At 42.2% G+C, this 24678-nt stretch overlaps 2 protein-coding genes across 2 annotated transcripts; both read right to left on the reverse strand.

The window, feature by feature from the left end:
- Positions 1-477: 477 nt before the first annotated feature.
- Positions 478-18186, reverse strand: LOC149961899 (uncharacterized). Its single transcript, XM_090171745.1, has 2 exons — positions 18103-18186; positions 478-2981 (listed from the first exon to the last, which is right to left on the reverse strand). Exon 2 carries the CDS (start codon positions 2976-2978, stop codon positions 828-830), a length of 2151 nt encoding a protein of 716 aa, XP_090027871.1. The 5' UTR covers positions 2979-2981; positions 18103-18186; the 3' UTR covers positions 478-827.
- A 1004-nt stretch (positions 18187-19190) lies between these two features.
- LOC149961900 (uncharacterized) lies at positions 19191-23996 on the reverse strand. Its single transcript, XM_090171860.1, has 2 exons — positions 23870-23996; positions 19191-22964 (listed from the first exon to the last, which is right to left on the reverse strand). Exons 1-2 carry the CDS (start codon positions 23979-23981, stop codon positions 21139-21141), a joined length of 1938 nt encoding a protein of 645 aa, XP_090027986.1. The 5' UTR covers positions 23982-23996; the 3' UTR covers positions 19191-21138.
- Between the last annotated feature and the right edge of the window lie 682 nt (positions 23997-24678).

Raw genomic sequence — 24678 nt, forward strand, 5'->3', positions numbered from 1 at the left:
AGAAGATGATCCTTTTATAGGATTTTATCTCCCGAAAAGTATTGGCAGTGACTCAAAAAACGTGATTTCATTTCGGGGAACATTTCTGATAAAGTCAGGGTACGTTGATTTTCCGATGAAATTGAGCTCATTATTATTCGTTACCGATTTAAACCAAAATTCAAATCATCCTTTTGAAAGTAAATTATTTCGAAAATAAGGAATAATTAAAATTCTTTGAAAAAAATAAACTCAAAATTCTAAAACTTTTTGATGAAAATAAATAAAAAATTCAAAGGTTTTTAAAATTTTTATAAATGAACTTGTACAAAATAATATTAAAAATACATAAATTTGTATTAAAATATTGATTATTTATAGTGTTGTAAGTCGGAAAATATTCCGTATTTTTCCGAAAAAAATAAAAAAAGGTTTCATTCCATGATTAGTCTAATATTGTTTGCAAATTTAAATAAAACGCTTTTTCGTCCCATTTTTTCGAATCTGAAAGTAAAATTAAACATCTAGACTAGTTTAAACTGATTAACAATGTAACACTATTAATGTTTTGTAGTATGTTTACTGACATTAGACATTTTATATCGATAAAAAGTTAAAAAAAACTAAAAATCCTTGAAAAGTAATTTCAGTTTCAATTTTTTATTTTTCCGATTTGCGGAAAATTTTCTGGATATTTTTCCGCATTTCATTAACAACACTAATTATTTATCACAATAATTATGTTGTAAAATATAATAACATAAGTAACTTAATAAGCAGCTAAATGTGACCCTGTTTCGTCTATGACCGAGATAATAACAATTACATATTGATACAGAAGACAATGATTAAACATCGTGATATTTCCTGAAGAAAAACAAGTCGTAGGCCCCTTCGAAGGACTTCAAATATTCCAGAGCTTGTTTCAGATCTTCAGGATTCAGATTCCGCCTGAAAGTCAGGTACTCGTCGAGATTTCCCTCTTCCAGAACCTCCCTCAAATCATCGAGTATTTGCTCGACCATCGAATATGGCTTCAAACACCACCGATAATCACGCTCCCTCAAAAAAATCAAAAACAAAATGACGTCCCTGTCAATGACCTTCAAAATCGTAGCGGACAAAGCCACCAAGATAGTTTCCAGTACCTTCCCCCGGCAACCAGCATCGTACTTGTCCCACTCCAAACAACGTTTATACTTCGCGTCCTGTCTCAAACGCCAACTGGTACTCTGTTCTTCCTGGTAGGGGTAGAGGGGTCCTATCAAATCCTCGTCACATTCTGACCCTTGACCTTCAAAAGTAATTGCGGGTAGGACGTGCCAGGTTACGGCGGTGAAATCGAGGTCGAAACTAACGTCCACACTGGGATATTGGAAATCCAGGTGGAACAGGACGTCGTGGCAAAAACTCAGTTTAAAAGCCTTGCCTATTTCCTTCATGGCCCTTTCGGTAAACTTCTCGCAATCAAGCGAGTACTTGTCGTGATCGGAGCCGAAGAGGGCGGCCTGTCGCGTACCCCTGGAGAACTTGCCAACCCAACTACAATTGTAACTGCCGTTATCAAGCTTCGCTTCTTCAGCGACCCAAGTATTCTTATGTAGCTTAAAAACGACCACTATTTCCATGTGGTCGTAGTTGGGCAAAGTGAGATTATCGGGGTACTTCGATCTGACTCGCAAATGACTGAAATTGATCTTGAAACGGCGGCGAAAGTTTTTCTGCTCGAAATGCGTTTCCAATAAACGTTTCACGACCGTTTCAACCCGTCCAACTTTAGCCGCCAGTTGTCCGAGACGGGTATTTTCCGCTACGTCCGTTTTGTAAAACGCGTCGAAGGATTTTTGTAATTGGTCGTTGTACTCGGTCAATAACGGGTGTTTGACCCGGTTCAAAATTAAGCCACGCCACAAATCATCGGATAAACTACTTAGGAAATCCTTGGCGTTTTCAATCATCACGGGGTCAATTTTGGCCAGCAGGTTCGTGCTCCATTCGAAGTGTCTGCGCACGGTTGTAGTCTCGAAGCATCGAACGAGGAATTGAATGAAATCCTGCAGCAGCTCGTCCAATTTAGTTCCAGGGTTTACATCGTACGACTCCTCGAAATTAAACAGAGCGTTCTTATACACGTAGGAGTCAAAGTTCTTCAAGGGCGTCATGGCGTTTTTGTACGCCAACGTCTTGATGACCTTCAAGACGTCGTACAGCTTGTCCTTACACTCGTGGTTCCAATCGTGTTCTTCCAAGGAGTAGGACCGCCTCCAAGCGTCGTCTTTACCCTTGGCCACCATCAACACCGTCCTATCTACGTAATAGCTGACCGTCTTGTTGAAGAACCAACCCTCTTCGCGCGTACCTATTTTGGTGACTACTTCAAGAGCTGGTACCAAATCGACTAAGATATAGCGGTCGAATAAAAGGTCGTGAATTTTGATGGTCACAGCCGGACTATTGTCGCTGTTGCTTTCTAAAATGTACTGGTAATTGCGCATGTCGGTTTGGACCCGTGCCAAACATTCCAGGATCATTTTCTTGACGTGTTGGTAGAATTTCACCGGAGATATTTCAGCGTTTTTGTTTTTACCGTAATGTCTAATCGGGTTTTTGTCTTCGGGTTCGGGTTGGTCTTTGGTGACGGCGTAAGCTTGGAACTTGGCATGTTCGTTGTCTTCTTGTCCACTTCGGATGACGGACCACGAACTGTATTCGGAGCCCAGTCGGAACGGGAATATGATGTCGAATTCATCGGGTTCCACAACCTTCAGGCCTTCGGGAACACTGCCAGATTTGATGGGCCATCTAGGTACAAGACCCAGCCATTTGTCTCCGTCCGCGAGCCTGAACTGCCAGAACAGGTCTTCGATTAAGTGGTCAATGATGTCTTCGTTGCGCTCCAGTGTGGATGCCGATAACTTGGTTTCGAATCTCAGGAAGGATTCTACTTGACGTTCTTGGTATGTTTCGGACGGTGAGCCCCATTGGCAAAATATGGACATGGTCTGAAAATGATTCAATTAGTTTTGTTTTTAAACATTCTAATTAAAATTTATGTTTTATTGATAGGCTCAAGCCGTGGGGATAAGGGGGTAACACCAAGTCCTGTTCACAAATTACGTAAACGCCAAATTACAGGTTTTTGACCCCCAGCGTAAGAAAAAGTCACAAATATAAAGACCCTCACCCCCTGTATTAATTAAGCACAGCTTAAAACTTCATTATGTAGCAGAAAAGATTGTTAAAAACCCTCTATCAGAGGAAATCGGCGAATAAACGGAAATACCCATTGCGCATGCACGAAATGTGTGTCAAACTAGTAGCGAGTTGGAGACACATTTTGAGCCAAGGCTTAGTAACACCCCGTTCTTTTTACCTAAATAATTTGGTAAAATCTTAATTAATATACGCTCAGACTAGAAATTTCAGTAATAAAGTTCCTACCATTGACTCGGTTGCTTATATTGCTTGGTTCTGATGGTGTAACACCTAGCGTTACGCTATTTGTGAACAACACCTGAGGCGGTAAACACCGGGTCGTCATTCACGTGAGGAGTTTCAAGACGGTCAATGGGGGCTTGCAAAAAGGGGGTAAACACCGTGTCGTTATTCGCATGAGGGGTTTCAAGACGGTGAATGGGGGCTTCAAAACGGGGTTAAACACCGGTTCGTTATTCGCATGAGGGATTTCAAGCTACTGAATGGGGGTTGGCCGAAAGCTGGTAAACACCGTGTCGTTATTCGCGTGAGGGGTTTCAAAACGGGGTTAAACACCGGTTCGTTATTAGCATAAGGGGTTTCAAGCCACTGAATGGGGGTTGGCCGAAAGCTGGTAAACACTGGGTCGTTATTCGCGTGAGGGGTTTCAAGACGGTGAATGGGGGCTTCAAAACGGGGTTAAACACCGGTTCGTTATTCGCATGAGGGGTTTCAAGCCACTGAATGGGGGTTGGCCGAAAGCTGGTAAACACTGGGTCGTCATTCGCGTGAGGGGTTTCAAGACGGTGAATGGGGGCTTGCAAAAAGGGGGTAAACACCGTGTCGTTATTCGCGTGAGGGGTTTCAAGACGGTGAATGGGGGCTTCAAAACGGGGTTAAACACCGGTTCGTTATTCGCATGAGGGGTTTCAAGCCACTGAATGGGGGTTGGCCGAAAGCTGGTAAACACCGTGTCGTTATTCGCGTGAGGGGTTTCAAGAGGGTGAATGGGGGCTTCAAAACGGGGTTAAACACCGGTTCGTTATTCGCATGAGGGGTTTCAAGCCACTGAATGGGGGTTGGCCGAAAGCTGGTAAACACCGGGTCGTCATTCGCGTGAGGGGTTTCAAGACGGTGAATGGGGGCTTGCAAAAAGGGGGTAAACACCGTGTCGTTATTCGCGTGAGGGGTTTCAAGACGGTGAATGCGGGCTTCAAAACGGGGTTAAACACCGGTTCGTTATTCGCATGAGGGGTTTCAAGCCACTGAATGGGGGTTGGCCGAAAGCTGGTAAACACCGTGTCGTTATTCGCGTGAGGGGTTTCAAGAGGGTGAATGGGGGCTTCAAAACGGGGTTAAACACCGGTTCGTTATTCGCATGAGGGGTTTCAAGCCACTGAATGGGGGTTGGCCGAAAGCTGGTAAACACCGGGTCGTCATTCGCGTGAGGGGTTTCAAGACGGTGAATGGGGGCTTGCAAAAAGGGGGTAAACACCGTGTCGTTATTCGCGTGAGGGGTTTCAAGACGGTGAATGCGGGCTTCAAAACGGGGTTAAACACCGGTTCGTTATTCGCATGAGGGGTTTCAAGCCACTGAATGGGGGTTGGCCGAAAGCTGGTAAACACCGTGTCGTTATTCGCGTGAGGGGTTTCAAGAGGGTGAATGGGGGCTTCAAAACGGGGTTAAACACCGGTTCGTTATTCGCATGAGGGGTTTCAAGCCACTGAATGGGGGTTGGCCAAAAGCTGGTAAACACCGGTTCGTTATTCGCATGAGGGGTTTCAAGCCACTGAATGGGGGTTGGCCGAAAGCTGGTAAACACCGGGTCGTCATTCGCGTGAGGGGTTTCAAGACGGTGAATGGGGGCTTGCAAAAAGGGGGTAAACACCGTGTCGTTATTCGCGTGAGGGGTTTCAAGAGGGTGAATGGGGGCTTCAAAACGGGGTTAAACACCGTGTCGTTATTCGCGTGAGGGGTTTCAAAACGGGGTTAAACACCGGTTCGTTATTAGCATAAGGGGTTTCAAGCCACTGAATGGGGGTTGGCCGAAAGCTGGTAAACACTGGGTCGTTATTCGCGTGAGGGGTTTCAAGACGGTGAATGGGGGCTTCAAAACGGGGTTAAACACCGGTTCGTTATTCGCATGAGGGGTTTCAAGCCACTGAATGGGGGTTGGCCGAAAGCTGGTAAACACCGGGTCGTCATTCGCGTGAGGGGTTTCAAGACGGTGAATGGGGGCTTGCAAAAAGGGGGTAAACACCGTGTCGTTATTCGCGTGAGGGGTTTCAAGACGGTGAATGGGGGCTTGCAAAAAGGGGGTAAACACCGTGTCGTTATTCGCGTGAGGGGTTTCAAGACGGTGAATGCGGGCTTCAAAACGGGGTTAAACACCGGTTCGTTATTCGCATGAGGGGTTTCAAGCCACTGAATGGGGGTTGGCCGAAAGCTGGTAAACACCGTGTCGTTATTCGCGTGAGGGGTTTCAAGAGGGTGAATGGGGGCTTCAAAACGGGGTTAAACACCGGTTCGTTATTCGCATGAGGGGTTTCAAGCCACTGAATGGGGGTTGGCCGAAAGCTGGTAAACACCGGTTCGTTATTCGCATGAGGGGTTTCAAGCCACTGAATGGGGGTTGGCCGAAAGCTGGTAAACACCGGGTCGTCATTCGCGTGAGGGGTTTCAAGACGGTGAATGGGGGCTTGCAAAAAGGGGGTAAACACCGTGTCGTTATTCGCGTGAGGGGTTTCAAGACGGTGAATGGGGGCTTCAAAACGGGGTTAAACACCGCTTCGTTATTCGCATGAGGGGTTTCAAGCTACTGAATGGGGGTTGGCCGAAAGCTGGTAAACACCGTGTCGTTATTCGCGTGAGGGGTTTCAAAACGGGGTTAAACACCGGTTCGTTATTAGCATAAGGGGTTTCAAGCCACTGAATGGGGGTTGGCCGAAAGCTGGTAAACACTGGGTCGTTATTCGCGTGAGGGGTTTCAAGACGGTGAATGGGGGCTTCAAAACGGGGTTAAACACCGGTTCGTTATTCGCATGAGGGGTTTCAAGCCACTGAATGGGGGTTGGCCGAAAGCTGGTAAACACCGGGTCGTCATTCGCGTGAGGGGTTTCAAGACGGTGAATGGGGGCTTGCAAAAAGGGGGTAAACACCGTGTCGTTATTCGCGTGAGGGGTTTCAAGACGGTGAATGGGGGCTTGCAAAAAGGGGGTAAACACCGTGTCGTTATTCGCGTGAGGGGTTTCAAGACGGTGAATGCGGGCTTCAAAACGGGGTTAAACACCGGTTCGTTATTCGCATGAGGGGTTTCAAGCCACTGAATGGGGGTTGGCCGAAAGCTGGTAAACACCGTGTCGTTATTCGCGTGAGGGGTTTCAAGAGGGTGAATGGGGGCTTCAAAACGGGGTTAAACACCGGTTCGTTATTCGCATGAGGGGTTTCAAGCCACTGAATGGGGGTTGGCCGAAAGCTGGTAAACACCGGTTCGTTATTCGCATGAGGGGTTTCAAGCCACTGAATGGGGGTTGGCCGAAAGCTGGTAAACACCGGGTCGTCATTCGCGTGAGGGGTTTCAAGACGGTGAATGGGGGCTTGCAAAAAGGGGGTAAACACCGTGTCGTTATTCGCGTGAGGGGTTTCAAGACGGTGAATGGGGGCTTCAAAACGGGGTTAAACACCGGTTCGTTATTCGCATGAGGGGTTTCAAGCTACTGAATGGGGGTTGGCCGAAAGCTGGTAAACACCGTGTCGTTATTCGCGTGAGGGGTTTCAAAACGGGGTTAAACACCGGTTCGTTATTAGCATAAGGGGTTTCAAGCCACTGAATGGGGGTTGGCCGAAAGCTGGTAAACACTGGGTCGTTATTCGCGTGAGGGGTTTCAAGACGGTGAATGGGGGCTTCAAAACGGGGTTAAACACCGGTTCGTTATTCGCATGAGGGGTTTCAAGCCACTGAATGGGGGTTGGCCGAAAGCTGGTAAACACCGGGTCGTCATTCGCGTGAGGGGTTTCAAGACGGTGAATGGGGGCTTGCAAAAAGGGGGTAAACACCGTGTCGTTATTCGCGTGAGGGGTTTCAAGAGGGTGAATGGGGGCTTCAAAACGGGGTTAAACACCGGTTCGTTATTCGCATGAGGGGTTTCAAGCCACTGAATGGGGGTTGGCCGAAAGCTGGTAAACACCGTGTCGTTATTCGCGTGAGGGGTTTCAAGAGGGTGAATGGGGGCTTCAAAACGGGGTTAAACACCGGTTCGTTATTCGCATGAGGGGTTTCAAGCCACTGAATGGGGGTTGGCCGAAAGCTGGTAAACACCGGGTCGTTATTCGCGTGAGGGGTTTCAAGACGGTGAATGGGGGCTTCAAAACGGGGTTAAACACCGGTTCGTTATTCGCATGAGGGGTTTCAAGCCACTGAATGGGGGTTGGCCGAAAGCTGGTAAACACCGGTTTGTTATTCGCTTGAGGGGTTTCAAGACGGTGAATGGGGGCTTGCAAAAAGGGGGTAAACACCGGGTCGTCATTCGCGTGAGGGGTTTCAAGACGGTGAATGGGGCTTCAAAACGGGGTTAAAAACCGGTTCGTTATTCGCATGAGGGGTTTCAAGCCACTGAATGGGGGTTGGCCGAAAGCTGGTAAACACCGGTTCGTCATTCGCGTGAGGGGTTTCAAGACGGTGAATGGGGGCTTGCAAAAAGGGGGTAAACACCGTGTCGTTATTCGCGTGAGGGGTTTCAAGACGGTGAATGGGGGCTTCAAAACGGGGTTAAACACCGTGTCGTTATTCGCGTGAGGGATTTCAAGACGGTGAACGGGGGCTTCAAAACGGGGTTAAACACCGGTTCGTTATTCGCATGAGGGGTTTCAAGCCACTGAATGGGGGTTGGCCGAAAGCTGGTAAACACCGGGTCGTTATTCGCGTGAGGGGTTTCAAGACGGTGAATGGGGGCTTCAAAACGGGGTTAAATACCGGTTCGTTATTCGCATGAGGGGTTTCAAGCCACTGAATGGGAGTTGGCCGAAATCTGGTAAACACCGGGTCGTTATTCGCGTGAGGGGGTTTAAGACGGTGAATGGGGGCTTCAAAACGGGGTTAAACACCGGTTCGTTATTCGCATGAGGGGTTTCAAGCCACTGAATGGGAGTTGGCCGAAAGCTGGTAAACACCGGGTCGTTATTCGCGTGAGGCGTTTCAAGACGGTGAATGGGGGCTTGCAAAAATGGGGTAAACACCGTGTCGTTATTCGCGTGAGGGGTTTCAAGACGGTGAATGGGGGCTTCAAAACGGGGTTAAACACCGGTTCATTATTCGCATGAGGGGTTTCAAGCCACTGAATGGGGGTTGGCCGAAAGCTGGTAAACACCGGGTCGTTATTCGCGTGAGGGGTTTCAAGACGGTGAATGGGGGCTTGCAAAAAGAAGGTAAACACCGGGTCGTTATTCGTGTTAGGGGTTTCAAGCCACTGAATGGGGGTTGGCCGAAAGCTGGTAAACACCGGGTCGTCATTCGCGTGAGGGGTTTCAAGACGGTGAATGGGGGCTTGCAAAAAGGGGGTAAACACCGTGTCGTTATTCGCGTGAGGGGTTTCAAGACGGTGAATGGGGGCTTCAAAACGGGGTTAAACACCGCTTCGTTATTCGCATGAGGGGTTTCAAGCTACTGAATGGGGGTTGGCCGAAAGCTGGTAAACACCGTGTCGTTATTCGCGTGAGGGGTTTCAAAACGGGGTTAAACACCGGTTCGTTATTAGCATAAGGGGTTTCAAGCCACTGAATGGGGGTTGGCCGAAAGCTGGTAAACACTGGGTCGTTATTCGCGTGAGGGGTTTCAAGACGGTGAATGGGGGCTTCAAAACGGGGTTAAACACCGGTTCGTTATTCGCATGAGGGGTTTCAAGCCACTGAATGGGGGTTGGCCGAAAGCTGGTAAACACCGGGTCGTCATTCGCGTGAGGGGTTTCAAGACGGTGAATGGGGGCTTGCAAAAAGGGGGTAAACACCGTGTCGTTATTCGCGTGAGGGGTTTCAAGACGGTGAATGGGGGCTTGCAAAAAGGGGGTAAACACCGTGTCGTTATTCGCGTGAGGGGTTTCAAGACGGTGAATGCGGGCTTCAAAACGGGGTTAAACACCGGTTCGTTATTCGCATGAGGGGTTTCAAGCCACTGAATGGGGGTTGGCCGAAAGCTGGTAAACACCGTGTCGTTATTCGCGTGAGGGGTTTCAAGAGGGTGAATGGGGGCTTCAAAACGGGGTTAAACACCGGTTCGTTATTCGCATGAGGGGTTTCAAGCCACTGAATGGGGGTTGGCCGAAAGCTGGTAAACACCGGTTCGTTATTCGCATGAGGGGTTTCAAGCCACTGAATGGGGGTTGGCCGAAAGCTGGTAAACACCGGGTCGTCATTCGCGTGAGGGGTTTCAAGACGGTGAATGGGGGCTTGCAAAAAGGGGGTAAACACCGTGTCGTTATTCGCGTGAGGGGTTTCAAGACGGTGAATGGGGGCTTCAAAACGGGGTTAAACACCGGTTCGTTATTCGCATGAGGGGTTTCAAGCTACTGAATGGGGGTTGGCCGAAAGCTGGTAAACACCGTGTCGTTATTCGCGTGAGGGGTTTCAAAACGGGGTTAAACACCGGTTCGTTATTAGCATAAGGGGTTTCAAGCCACTGAATGGGGGTTGGCCGAAAGCTGGTAAACACTGGGTCGTTATTCGCGTGAGGGGTTTCAAGACGGTGAATGGGGGCTTCAAAACGGGGTTAAACACCGGTTCGTTATTCGCATGAGGGGTTTCAAGCCACTGAATGGGGGTTGGCCGAAAGCTGGTAAACACCGGGTCGTCATTCGCGTGAGGGGTTTCAAGACGGTGAATGGGGGCTTGCAAAAAGGGGGTAAACACCGTGTCGTTATTCGCGTGAGGGGTTTCAAGAGGGTGAATGGGGGCTTCAAAACGGGGTTAAACACCGGTTCGTTATTCGCATGAGGGGTTTCAAGCCACTGAATGGGGGTTGGCCGAAAGCTGGTAAACACCGTGTCGTTATTCGCGTGAGGGGTTTCAAGAGGGTGAATGGGGGCTTCAAAACGGGGTTAAACACCGGTTCGTTATTCGCATGAGGGGTTTCAAGCCACTGAATGGGGGTTGGCCGAAAGCTGGTAAACACCGGGTCGTTATTCGCGTGAGGGGTTTCAAGACGGTGAATGGGGGCTTCAAAACGGGGTTAAACACCGGTTCGTTATTCGCATGAGGGGTTTCAAGCCACTGAATGGGGGTTGGCCGAAAGCTGGTAAACACCGGTTTGTTATTCGCTTGAGGGGTTTCAAGACGGTGAATGGGGGCTTGCAAAAAGGGGGTAAACACCGGGTCGTCATTCGCGTGAGGGGTTTCAAGACGGTGAATGGGGCTTCAAAACGGGGTTAAAAACCGGTTCGTTATTCGCATGAGGGGTTTCAAGCCACTGAATGGGGGTTGGCCGAAAGCTGGTAAACACCGGTTCGTCATTCGCGTGAGGGGTTTCAAGACGGTGAATGGGGGCTTGCAAAAAGGGGGTAAACACCGTGTCGTTATTCGCGTGAGGGGTTTCAAGACGGTGAATGGGGGCTTCAAAACGGGGTTAAACACCGTGTCGTTATTCGCGTGAGGGATTTCAAGACGGTGAACGGGGGCTTCAAAACGGGGTTAAACACCGGTTCGTTATTCGCATGAGGGGTTTCAAGCCACTGAATGGGGGTTGGCCGAAAGCTGGTAAACACCGGGTCGTTATTCGCGTGAGGGGTTTCAAGACGGTGAATGGGGGCTTCAAAACGGGGTTAAATACCGGTTCGTTATTCGCATGAGGGGTTTCAAGCCACTGAATGGGAGTTGGCCGAAAGCTGGTAAACACCGGGTCGTTATTCGCGTGAGGGGGTTTAAGACGGTGAATGGGGGCTTCAAAACGGGGTTAAACACCGGTTCGTTATTCGCATGAGGGGTTTCAAGCCACTGAATGGGAGTTGGCCGAAAGCTGGTAAACACCGGGTCGTTATTCGCGTGAGGCGTTTCAAGACGGTGAATGGGGGCTTGCAAAAATGGGGTAAACACCGTGTCGTTATTCGCGTGAGGGGTTTCAAGACGGTGAATGGGGGCTTCAAAACGGGGTTAAACACCGGTTCATTATTCGCATGAGGGGTTTCAAGCCACTGAATGGGGGTTGGCCGAAAGCTGGTAAACACCGGGTCGTTATTCGCGTGAGGGGTTTCAAGACGGTGAATGGGGGCTTGCAAAAAGAAGGTAAACACCGGGTCGTTATTCGTGTTAGGGGTTTCAAGCCGCTGAATGGGGGCTTGCCAAAAGGGGGTAAACACCTGGTCGTTACCCGGGTAGCAAAATCTCGTTGATTAACCGTTTAAAACGGTTGATAAAAAGCTGCAAGGTAAACGTTGATAGTACATCACGCGATGACTGGTGATTAGATGTTTTTTGTAACGAATAATAAAACGTTAATATATCTACAAAGAATAACCAATTATCAACGTTATTACCATCAACGTATTTGAAACGTTTGTAACCCAACGTATGGAATACGTTACAACAACGTATTTGAAACGTTTTCTTTACTAAATATCTACGTTTTAAATCACGTTTCATTAACCATTTTATCTACGTATAATTATAACTAAAATTATCCGCGTTGAAATTAATCTCATCCATTTAGTTTGTAATGCCATAGTTTCTAAATAAAACGACCAGAATGCCCTAGAAAGAACTGCTTTATATTTATTTAAAGAAAAATATTTTTTCTTACAATATTTTCAAAATCAGGTAATTCAAATGACTAACATGTCACTCCCAAAGAGTTAAAATTTAAGCAAAAAAGTAGTTGAGGGAGAGTTAAATTATGAATATTTCTACTGGAGGTGCTCCTGCGAGCTGCTGTATAGCAGAACCCGGCTTAAAATAGAATACTCTATTATATTTTAAACTGGGTTCAGTAGAAATATTTATAATTGAACCCTCCCTCAACTACTTTTTTTAGCTATGGTCATTATCTTCCTGCATTATATATATTTGCATTTTACTTCAAACAAAAAAGGCAAATTTTAAATATTGGTAAAATTTGGCTTATTTTACCCTAAGCTGACATTAATTTAACAACTTGGAATTATATTTCAAGAAAAATGTTTAGAATTTTGGCTCAGGGTGAAAAACGTTATTTGATCTCCTTTGACTCCAACTTCAAGTATATTTACTCCCGCTTCAAGATACAAATTAAGGGGGAAGACTATAGTAAAAACCTCTTTTTCGTTCAAGCTGAACGTTTTAGTTTTAACAATTACACAATCGAATTATATTTTTGTTAATAGGCTGAACCTTCCTATAGTGCTTAAAATAATTTTGATAATTCTAATATTAATAGTTAACGAGATATAAGGCTATAACTAAAGGGTAGTTTGGGTGCTTGCCCAACTTGTTTAGCTCCTGGGGTCCGAATTAAAACGTAATAATTAAATGACTTTGAAATTTAAAATCGTCAAAATTATTTTAAGCACTAAACAAGAGGCTGTTCTACCCATCAATATTAATTTAATAAGTTAAAACACAAAAATAAAACAGTTCAGCTTGAAATAGCGCGAAACTAGACAATGACCACTGTAGTCTTCCCCCTTAAAGAGAGATGGAATATTTCTGGACTAATTTGACCATTTACTTATATGAAAGCTTATTTTACCCTTAACTAGCATTAAATTTACAACTTGGAATTATATTTCAAGTAGAATGGTAAGAATTTTGGCTCAGAGTGAAAAAAAATATTTAATCTCAAACTTCAAGTATATTTCATCCCGCTTCAAGAATCTCCTTATATGAAAGCTTATTTTACCCTAAACTAACATTAATTTAACAACTTGGATTTATATTTCAAGAAAAATTTTTAGAATTTTGGCTCATAGTGAAAAAAATATTTAATCTCAAACTTCAAGTATATTTCATCCCGCTTCAAGAATCTCCTTATATGAAAGCTTATTTTACCCTAAACTAACATTAATTTAACAACTTGGATTTATATTTCAAGAAAAATGGAGTTTGGAAAGTATTCGATGATATGTAGATATTCCGGTTGTACTTCAGTTTTTTTCATTTTCGTTACAATACTGAATTTACGTAACTAATTAACCTTGGTGAGGTTTGACTAGCCCTATGCATTAAGATATTGAAATAAAATAAAAACAACCACTTTTGCATAGTAAAATTTTTTTAAAAGGTGTGATGTGAGATAAGCTAAACTCGGTTACAATTTCCACAATGTGGCTAAAAAATTATTTGGACTTTCGTCACGATTGAAGACTAAATTGTTTTTTTTTATGGTCTAAAATTTTTAGAGATTCTCTGAGGTTAAGTTTTACATAGTTATCGATTTTACATATATTATTTTACTTTCATCAAATAGTAGAGAATGGCAAGAACAAAAATCAAATTTCCACATCAGTATATACATAAGTAGACAAATAAGCCCTTTCAAGGTGGAATCTTTGTCCAGAAAATGTGATGTCAAATCTTGTCTCTCCGATTCCCGCGAAAATGAAAGTTTTGAAAAATATCTCGGACCCAGCGCCGCTGTGCGGTCGAGAATGAAACTATAGACTCTTAAACCCGCCTCCCCAATCGACCGCCATTACCTTACAGTCTACGGGGAGGGTGATGAAAAAACCGGTTTTGGGGGGAAGGAATTTCTGTGGTAGAGGGCTTGCTCGATGGTTGTCTGTACGATGATGGCGGCGCCCAGTAAACGTTTCTAAAAAGAGTGTAGCAAAAAAACGTTCTTTGTCCTCTGCGGGGGGAACGAATTTTCTAAGGAATACCGAAATTTATCTCTTTTGGGGAAGTTCAAGCTAGCCTTGCACCAAACGGGATTAAAGAAACGTCAGCTTCAGCAGTTCCAAGTCTATGTTAAGGCTACTTTGATACGCAGTACGGAGAGACATAGGTCAATTTGGACAAGCATATCCGCCATAGGCAGCATAGCCATTTGTCTACTTAGAGGTATCATTAACTTATGGTATATAGAAAACCATTCTCAGTGTCTCTACCCCCACACGCTAACTCCAATCATCCCCAATGTCAAAAAACAACAAGGTTGATGATGCTACCGAACGGCAGCGAAACTAGTCGTGACCAACATTTTTAAATAAAATGTTTAAAAAAATTTTACCATGCAAAAGTGTTGTTTTTATTTTATTTTAATAACTATTTAACCTGTTCATCTTGACTCCTTTAAATCTATATTTATCATTTCTCAAGTTAATTTTAGGTTCTGGGCTTGAGCAAGGGTAAATAAACAAGTATCGTGAATCAAAAACCTGTTCTGGAATAAATTCCAGGTAATAAAAATTCCTAAAATGAAATAAAAAGTCAGTTTAGCTGTTGAAAGAAAATATTGCACGTAACAAGTCACCTTCAAAACCAAACTTTAATTATAATTAATATAAAGTTACGTGGTGTTTTTACCTCTCCGAGGGGACTTTGTACCCTAGGAGGAGTTATACAACCACCGTGTCTGTCTGTGGGTCTGTCTGTCAGGCCTGCGCATTTTCGGAGCAAAGGGTAATCACTGCGTACGCAGTTTCTTAGGATCAGGGAAAAGGTTTTTCCAAAAGGGCCCTCATTTTGTCATTGGGTGTAGTATAATTTTTTAATAGGCCGGGATTCGAACCCGAGCCCTCTTGAACGACAGGTGAGCGTTCTACCGCAGAGCCACGGATACAGTTACGCATCACTGAAAATTAAAAACTCTTCCGAGGAGAGGTATATTTTGGCTTGCCAACTTGTTTTGAAAGCGTTTACACTTCATTGAAGAGATGACAACAGCCATAAGGGGCGTTAGCGCTTAACAAATATTAGTTGTAAACAATTTATAATTGCGAAGTGTGAATATGATAGTTTTCATGATACCAACACACAATTATTTGTTCGCGCACTATGCAATTAGTTGAGCCAGGTTTTGTTTACAACTAATTAGGATCAAAAAATTTTGAAGTGTAATCGAGGATTTACATAGTGTATTTTGATCCTTTTTAACAGGCAAATACCCTTTAAATTTCCCTATGAATACTAGACACACGAAAAAAAACCTTTAAAACTATGGTAATAGTAGTTTAATTTGGGCCTCATTCCTGCATGCATGTTGCCAAAGCAGCCAAAATAATTGTAAGCCTAGGCCGGGTATGTCGCCTAGACAAAGTTGCCTTAAAAATTATGCGGCTGAAGGATGTCATCATAGGTATAATTTATTTAAATTTTTGGCATTGATCAATTCAGGAAAGGGGTTTTTATATAAATTTTTTAGATGCTGTGAAAGTTTCCACTAACCTGGAAGTTGTTAAATAAATTGAGGTAGAAAATTCTAAAAAATCATGGCTTAAACATGCTAAAGATAGAAATGGCGGCCCGCTAAAGAGATTTTTAAAAGCACATACATCCCACACCAATGCGATTGACAAGAACACTAATGCACAAGACAGCGACGAAGAATTGGAGCAAAGACATTGAATATCTTGAAAGACTTCTTTCCAATTAATTTAAAGAACTGGTATAAAGTCACACTAGTATAGGCTCAGTAAAAAAAGTTTTCTATAGGTTTTTACAGAACTCTTATCTATTCTTTGATTTTTATAATGAAAACACCAATATTTAAATAGAATGGTGTATTTTGTGATAAATGTACAGGTCCCAAAATGTAAGTTGCTCTGCTCGGCATACCATCCGAGGTGTTCATCGCCGATTTGTTTGAAATTGAGGAGTATTTGTAATTTGAAAATCACTAAAAACCTGAACACAAATTATCTTTAATTTTACCATGCAACGAAAAACAAACATGTTTCTATGCAAATTAATATGGAAAAATAACATTTTTTAATTTTAAAATGCTTAAAAAAACCACTCGATTAAAAAAGTACTGTTTTGTAAGAGAGTGATTCTGGGACCTTTAAATGTGCTTTTTCATGTTATTTTGCAAAGAAAATTTTAGGTTTTTAGTTGGCCATATAATTTTCGGTTGCTATTGTAAAATGAATTTATCTTGTCCACCCTTTTATTTAATTTCATCTTACTGGAAGGTCCACATACTCCCCAAGTTTAAAAAAAAATCGGCCATGAACACTTCTTGTTAGTATTAAAAAATATAATTAATAAATATTTATGGTTATCTATTGAATATACTTCATAAATATGTTACAAATTTAAACGTTAACTTGATAAAGCCTAAAAGTTATAAAATATATAAGCTTATTTTGTGATATAAATTTTAATAGTTATTATTTGTGAGCTCTAAAATTGATCTCTTAAACTTTTTTTATTCCTTATTTTCCTCCTGTTGTAATAATGTATAGTTTCATGTTAGAGTTCATTTCAGGAAAGGGCAAATACAGGGTGTTTCGCGAGGGGTCGGACACTTGCCATTATTTTGTACGGGATTTCGGGATTTCGTAGAGATTTTGGCGATTTTATCATTATTTTCTAAGTGATTTTGGGATTTCAATGTTAATTTACCATAGAGAGAGTTAAAAGATTTTGCGATTTTAGACAAAGTGTACGGGATTTTGGTAAATGTCCGACCCCTCGGTGTTTCGGATAAGAGTACCGAAACTTTCTATGTACATTCTATGGGTCTCTATGAGTAAAAAATAATTAAAATCGTATCAATAAATTAAAATGGCTTGTATTTGTCTTCAAACTCATTTTACTTCAAAAACGACATTAATTAAACAAAGAAATAAAACATGCTGCGATTTGTACGCGCGCAAGAAAATTTGTAATTCCTCGCGACTCTACCACGCGCTCGTAGCCTTGTAAAAAACACCGACTAAAAGACACATTTAAACAAGAAGGCCAAGCTAACGTGACTTTTACAAGTTTACGAGCGCGCGCTACAGTCGCGAGAGGTAAAGGTGTTTCTAACTCGCGGGTAAATCGCCCGTGCAAAGAAAATACTTACAAGGAGACATCCCGAAGTGTAACCCACCGATTTTGTTCAAACTCGGGGGATTGGTAGACCTTCATGTAGCATGAAAAGTCCTAAAGGGAATTAAGGGAATTTATTTAATGGGCAACCGTTTTGCCATGGCAACGAAAAATGTTTTTGACCACACAAAATATTAAATTTTCCCATTGTAAATAACATGGGATTCGATTCCTAGGACCCCCCCTGTGAAAAATGGGATTTTGACCTCAAATTGATCAAAAGTTGATAAATTTTGATGTTTTTTTTTGGAATTTTCGAAATTTTGAAATTTGTTAAAAATTTTCACGGGTGGGGGTTCTAGGAATCGGTCAGAATACAATGTTATTTTCAATGGGAAAATTTATATTTGTTGTTGTCAAAAACATTTTTCGTTGCCATGGCAAAACGGTTGCCCATTGAACAAATTCCCTTTAGGATTTTTCAAGTTACATGAAGGTCTATCAATCCCCCGAGTTTGAACAAAATCGGTGGGTTACACTTCGGGATGTCTCCTTGTTAGATATAACTTATTCTTGTGACTTAAGAGAAGCATGTTATATTTGTATACATGTTAGTTTAACATCTATTTTTTGGACTTTTATTGGTGCGTCCAGGGCCGTGCGATGTGCACCCCCCCCCCCCCCCTTGAGCCCTGAAAACTTCTCTCAAGTTATCTTGATTTGCACCACCTCTTGAGCTTCTTCGATGGGCCTTACAGCTACGGGGCCCGGGGATTATGCCCCCCCCCCCCCTCTGCACGGCCGCTAATTTAAGCAGGAGTTCAGGGTAAAGTTGTTTTATAGGGGCTACATTGCATAGCATACCTCAAAATATGATAATTATTCATGGTTTAACATTGCAAACTATTAATAACAATTAAATCTAACATTGAGCAATCACAAACAGCGGATAAATTGGGATAGCATAACAATGATAGCTAATCTGAAATATTCACCTATGAAGCAATTTCGTCCCGCGTTTGCATCGGAGCTCTCGATCACGAGATAGGCAACTGTTGGTGTTAGCGGGGATCGTTTCAAAACCAAAACCAAAAGCTCGTTGGGATGTGGAGAAATATCATTGGTCAGTTTCACCTACTACGCTGACGGCTTCTAGGAGCTCGAAACCGCGAAGGTTGTTTCGTGGACCACTAGCGACATCCCTCGGCAGAAACGTGAACTTCAACCGAAATATGTCTACTTTTGGCTTGTGATTTTAAAACGAAACGTAGTAAAATGAATTTACACTGTAATTTTATTAAAACTACGATTACTTATCTAAACCAAAAGTATATAATACTATAAGCATAAGTAACATAATAGTTAAGTATGACAGTTCCTATTTTCACAACGCTACGATTTTCAATGATAATCTGTTTCGTCAATGACCAAATAAAACATTAAATGGTTAAGGCATGGACTAATTAATGTATATATTAATTAGTCCATGGTTAAGGACTGACAACGCAATTGACTAGTGAGTTAACGACTTTTGTAAATAGTTACTTTTTATTTCAGACCTAAATGCGTTTTTGCTTGTACATATAGACACAAAACTAACCTGGCAGTAATTTCGCTAACGATGAAATAAGAAGGGACGAGTTTCTGGTTCTGAAACTTCCGATTACGCAATAGCTCCGCGACAGACTATCGCTAACCGAAATCATTTAGGAGTCATACTTATTTCATTTAAGAGTCATACTTTCCTATTATATTACATATGCTATAAGTAATATAATTTTATTAGGATGACTACTTTCTATTGTTATAATGCTAATTTTCTTACCGAAACTCATTTTCATCACGGAACTAAACTGACCTTGGTATTATAGCCGTTGGTTATATTTAGACACTAGGGGGCTCTGTGCTGAACTAAATTTTTAACTAAAACTAATCCAAAACTGACACCAAATAGTTCAACAATATAATTTTAAAAGTATTAAGCCAACCATTAGTTACGTAAACAAAACATTTGTTAAAATATTTTTATTTAACTTCAAATAAAACTAACTAATTAAAACATAAAATTATAAAATGGGTTAAATTTCTTTGGTAAAAACTAAAATGAATAAAAATACCAATAGATATATTATTAATAAATTACTAAATGTTTTATTTAAAGGGAGCATAAAGTGTATTGAAAAGGGGGGTATTAATTGTGAGGGCAGTGAATTAATTTGAAATCGCTAATTCACACTCGTATAGAAAATCCGCACACCGCTACAGTATGATAGGAGCTTTCCCCAAAAGTGTTACACAGTAAGTTGTTTAGCAGAACCTTCATTTGAAGGAATCATGTTTGGGGGGACAACAGACTTGGAAATAGCGAGAGTCTTGGGGCCAATGGCTCTTAAAAAAAATCAGGTGGCCCTTAAAATAAATCATTCGAAAGGGGTTGTGAGCCACCGGGACTCCCAAATTAAATAAAAAATATATATTACAAATATCATGGACATTTCTGGAAATTATTTTTTTACGCTGCTTCTGAACCCCCCTTGGGCCAGTGGCCCTCAATAAAAATAAAGTTATGGGGGGTCCGGAGCCCGTAGGACCCCTGTTAAAAATATCACTATTTCCAAGTCTGGGGGACAATGTATTTATTTCAAATACCCAAACAAATCTGCACACCGGTGTAGTATGACAGGAGATTTTCTCCCAAGTGTTACACAGTGAGTTTTTTAGTAGAGCCTTCTTTTCATGGAATTATTTTTCGACTAAGCTCTATCATCCCTTCCTCCATGGCTCGGTGGAACCAAAGATAATTTAAACTCGTACCCTAGATTCGAAATCACTCTCTCGCGCGTTGCCGATAGCGTTTACCCACTTCCCGCCGGAACTCAGAAAAAATTCGCTCCATGGTTTGCCCCTTACCACAACCGATGGAGCCCGATTTTTCTGAGGTCGCGTGCCGGAAAAGGGTAAACGCTTCGTAACAAAACCGTCAATGGGAAAGCTCTCAGTATTCGAATCTAGGGTACGAGTTTAAATTATCTTTGGTGGAACGCTTTCGGGAAAGACGCACGCATCCATACTTTGCATAAGGCACTAGAAATAGAGGCCCCTAGATTGATGAGCGACACCGCCAGGGGCGTAGGAACCGGGAGGGGCAGGGGGGGGGCAATGCTCCTCCCTAGAATTTGGCTGGGAGGGGCAACTAATGCCATTGCCCCCTCCAACTTTTTGGTCAGTTGAAATCTTCAAAAGGCTCAAATTATCATTTTAAAAGCATATACAGTTTATAGAATCTCAACTGTGTTTAAATTTCCGTATTTTCCCGCCAATTTACATAGTACTAAAAAGTACACATACATTCGGAGAATCTACACTCCATTAAAAATTAAAAACCATTCTCCAGACCCCTTTTCGATTCTCTTTGCCCCCTAAAACTTCTAGAACGTTCCTACGCCCCTGCACCGCTCCTAGCGGAAAAAGAGAAGCTGGTTGATCGGCCATCGAACGTCTTTGGTAAAATAGTAAAAGTTCAACTTGAATACAATGTTTTGAAGCAAATACCGTTGCCTACGTTATTATAACGTAGGCAACGCAAATACAAAGTACATCATCTGTCTAATATTTCTCTAATTGTGCCCTGCATATAAACGGTGGCCGCCATTTTCAACATTATATGCTCAATATTCAAAAAGGCGACGATAATCATTTTGCAACGACATCAGAAAATCGCGACACTGCTCCAAATACTCCCGTTTGTGGACGCTAAACAAATTATAATTCGTAAATGGCATGGCAAACTCATCCATGGCTATACATTTCTTCAACTCGGCGAAAATATCCGCGGTCATAATGGCGCAATGCAAACTCCATTTGAAATCTACACGCTTCTTGTAGATCAAACTGGGCAACAACACTTTACCCAAGCCAGCCAAAGGGGTGTTCGCCAGTACTTTCAGTAACATTTCAAGTACTTTAAGCCTACAACCGAAATCGTATTTGTCCAGTTGAGATAAGGGGCGTTTAAAGACCTCAGCACCGTTTCAAGACCAAATGGCCGTATAGGGCGCCAGTCCACCGACGGAACCGAATGGGCAGTTAAGTATCAGTTCTTCGTCAATCATGTCATTGGACTCGAACGTAATCGCCGAAGAAATCAACCAAGTCACGTCAACGTCATGAAGGTTAAATTTAACTTTAACGTACGGCAAAGATTCTTCCACTTCGAATTGCGATGGCACGCTGTCGCCAAAAGCGGACACAATCTCTTGAATCGAACTGCGAGTGAATCGATGCCAGTCCAAAAGCCCGTACTCTTTGGAACTGTATTTTTCAGCCTGATCCGCGCACAAAGTATCATCTGCCCAAAGACAACTGTAGTAGACTTTATCACCGGATTGAAAAACTTGCGGTATCCAGGCGTTACCGTTCAAACTGAAAACAACGATCAAATTTAAACAGTCGTAGTCCGGTAAGGCGACAGTGTCTGGAAAGAAGCTTCGACAGATAATACGTTTGAAGTCCATTTTAAAACGCAGCTTAAAATTATTGGCCTTAAAATGCCGCTGTAGCAAGGCCTCAATTTCGCGTTCGACTTCTTGAACAAGATCAAGTGTCGACGTGTGGTTTTCGTTCATTATTTGTGTTTGGTAAAAAGTGTCCACGCACAGTTTAAATTTTCCATCCTGGGGGCTACAAAAGGGTCGTTTTAACCTAACGTGCTTCAACGACGTATCGATGTCCTTATTGAAACTGAGCAAATAGTTTCGTACCGCTTCCACCTTGTTGGGGTCGGCGTTAGCCAACAAGTTGATGTTCGGTTCAAAATGTCGACGAATGCAACCGCACTGAAACATAATTCGCAAAGAGGCCATGAATTCGGCGAAAGCTTGGTGCAAAGGTAAATCCTTCTTGTAACTTAGAAGGAAGTTAAAAATGGCATTTTTGTAGACGTAAGAATCGAAATGCTTCAACGGAGTCGGGCTTTGAGGGCATGCCAGGGTCTTAACGGCTCGTAAGACGTCGAACAGAGATGAGTCGCGGTTTACCGAATGCGTGTGAATCAAATTTTCTTCCTCCAGGGAAAAGGAACGCCTCCAATGGGTACCGCCCTTAGGTACCATCAGTACCGTCACTTCCTCCAACTTCGGAATCGATTTTTTAAATTTCATCGTTTTCGTAACTTGGCAAACGTCCATTTTGGTGACGACTTCGAGGGTAGGTACCAAGTCTAAGGTAATTTTATAGTTGGTGTCTTTGTTCCGGACGCTTATGGTAACCGCCGGTCCGTTCTTGCAAGCACCCATGAACGACCAGGACAGATTACAGTCGCTTTCCATCTGCCTCAATCCTCGAACGATGATGTTCTTCAGATGGTTGAAGAATTTGGTGGGGCAGATTTTGTCGTAAACGTCCGCGTTGATAGGAAGGTGTTTTTTACCGTAGACTCGGATGAGGGCGTCGTATCGGTGAGTTGAGGCGCGGCTGGGATTCCGCCTGTGGACGTGGTACTGTTGGAAGGACGTTTTGCAATTATTCGTTTCGGGTCTGATGGACCAGAGTTCGTCAGCGTGTCCTAATTTGAAGGGCAGGATGACGTCGAATTCGTCGGGATGGCAGACTTTCAGGTTTTCCACCACGCTACCTGAGAAGATGGCTTGTCTAAATTGGAGGCCATACAGGTTTTCGCTGGTTTCCGGCGTTTTTAAGTAGCCACTGAGATAATTAACCAGGTCTTTGACTACCGACTTGTTGTCGGACATGGTGACGTTGCGGAAGCTCGATTCTTCGCGGAGAAATTTGGATACGGACGTCTCCGGTTGCGGTTGGTCCACGATGGCGTGCGATGTCGGACGGGACAGCATCATGTCTGTTAATGGGAGGTTTGTTGTGTTTATAGTTTTTGCTACTCGTCGATTTGATGTTGGGTTTTACGGGTGGCATTTCAAAGGTTGCTTTCTTAATGGCGTGCAAAGTTCCAACTTAGGGGGGTTCGATTACATTCGAATGTTATTAAAATGACTGTCTGTTTGATTTCCGTTCAGAACCAGATATTTTGAATTGTGACCTCCTTTCTGAAGTCGATTAACATATAACATTTTACCGTTTAATCGAAAGGAATTAAGCGATTAATCTAAAGGAATTAAACGATTAATCGAAAGTAATTAAGCGATTAATCTAAAGGAATTAAACGATTAATCGAATGTAATTAAGCGATTAATCGAAAGGAATTAAACGATTAATGGAAAGGATTTAAACAATTAATGGAAAGGATTTAAACAATTAATGGAAAGGAATTAAACGATTAATAGAAACGAATTCAATGAATAATCGAAAGCTTTCCAACGATTAATCGAAAGGAATTAAACGATTAAATCGAAGGAAAGCAAAAGATTATTAGAAGGGAGTTAAATTATTAATCGAAATAAATTAAACCAATAATCGAAAGGAATTAAAAGATTAATAGAAAGATATTAAACTATTAATCGAGGGAATTTATCAATTAATAGAAGTTACAGCTTCGATTAAATAGATATCATGAAAAGATAGAACGATTATTACTAAAAAATGTAACAATATCGTATAAGTGAATAAATTTGAAATTTGAAATTTGAAATTTATTCAAAGTGACACTTTACGTTACAAATAGATACAATTTAAAAGTTTACAGTGGCGAAATTGAAAACTACAAACATAGGTGAAAATTAAGTAATAATGAGAAAGTAACTTGTAGAAATGCCAACCAACCCAGATTGATTATCTGTACAATTATACCTGCGACAATGCGATTGAATTCTTCATAAAACGGCAAAGCGACTTCTCGAACCAACCGCGACAAAAGATTATCGTCAGCCGGCGGGGATTGTTTTTGGAAAACAGCACCCATAATTATATCTTAAATTCGAGTTCTAACGATGCCAAAAAACTCAACCAGAGTTACGTGAAGTTTCGCGATTGGCCGAAGCCTTGGCTAAATACTTAAATACCAAAACTAAAACTTTTAACAGATAAAAACAATAAATGCTAAAGGAAATCGCGTAATATAGAAAAGAGTACCGCCATCTGTTGAAAATAAACGCAACTAAAACATTTCATTGTCATTTTATTTAAGTTAATATTTTGTATTAATAAAAAATAGTTTTTTTTTATTAATAAAGTTTATTAGTATAAATTTTCGTTTTACTGCTAATGTCTTAAGTTCCAATAACGCTCAACAGATGGCGGTAGCCAAGGAAGAAAATAATGATTATGAAAATAGAGAAGTGCGCCTTCAAATGTCAAATTGTAAAGTCTAGATTTTATTGGATTTTCTGATATTAAATTGATAAATAATTTGCGTGCTAAACTAAAATATCAATAAATCTAATTCAAAGTTAATTACTATATTTTTTTATTGCTACAGAAACTCGCCTTTTGTAGATTTTTATAAATATAGATTGACGAATGATAGGCAAATTAAATCAATGATTTTAAAATAAAATTGATTTAAGGAAATTTATTCTTAACATCCAATGTAAAACTTACCAAATTCTCAAAATTGCGTTATTTTAAGACTTTTCAGACCCTATTATGAAGTTGTGTCT

Source organism: Leiobunum rupestre, chromosome 1 (genome assembly GCF_980474605.1).
Source record: "Leiobunum rupestre chromosome 1, qqLeiRupe1.1.hap1, whole genome shotgun sequence".
Classification (NCBI taxonomy): domain Eukaryota; kingdom Metazoa; phylum Arthropoda; class Arachnida; order Opiliones; family Sclerosomatidae; genus Leiobunum; species Leiobunum rupestre.

Bases quoted from the DNA above. Each gene is read 5' to 3' on its own strand.
- LOC149961899 (XM_090171745.1), bottom strand. From the start codon at position 2,978: ATGTCCATATTTTGCCAATGGGGCTCACCGTCCGAAACATACCAAGAA.
- LOC149961900 (XM_090171860.1), bottom strand. From the start codon at position 23,981: ATGGGTGCTGTTTTCCAAAAACAATCCCCGCCGGCTGACGATAATCTT. The intron at 22,965-23,869 runs GTATAATTGTAC...TCCCATTAACAG, and splicing joins ATTCAATCGCATTGTCGCAG to ACATGATGCTGTCCCGTCCG.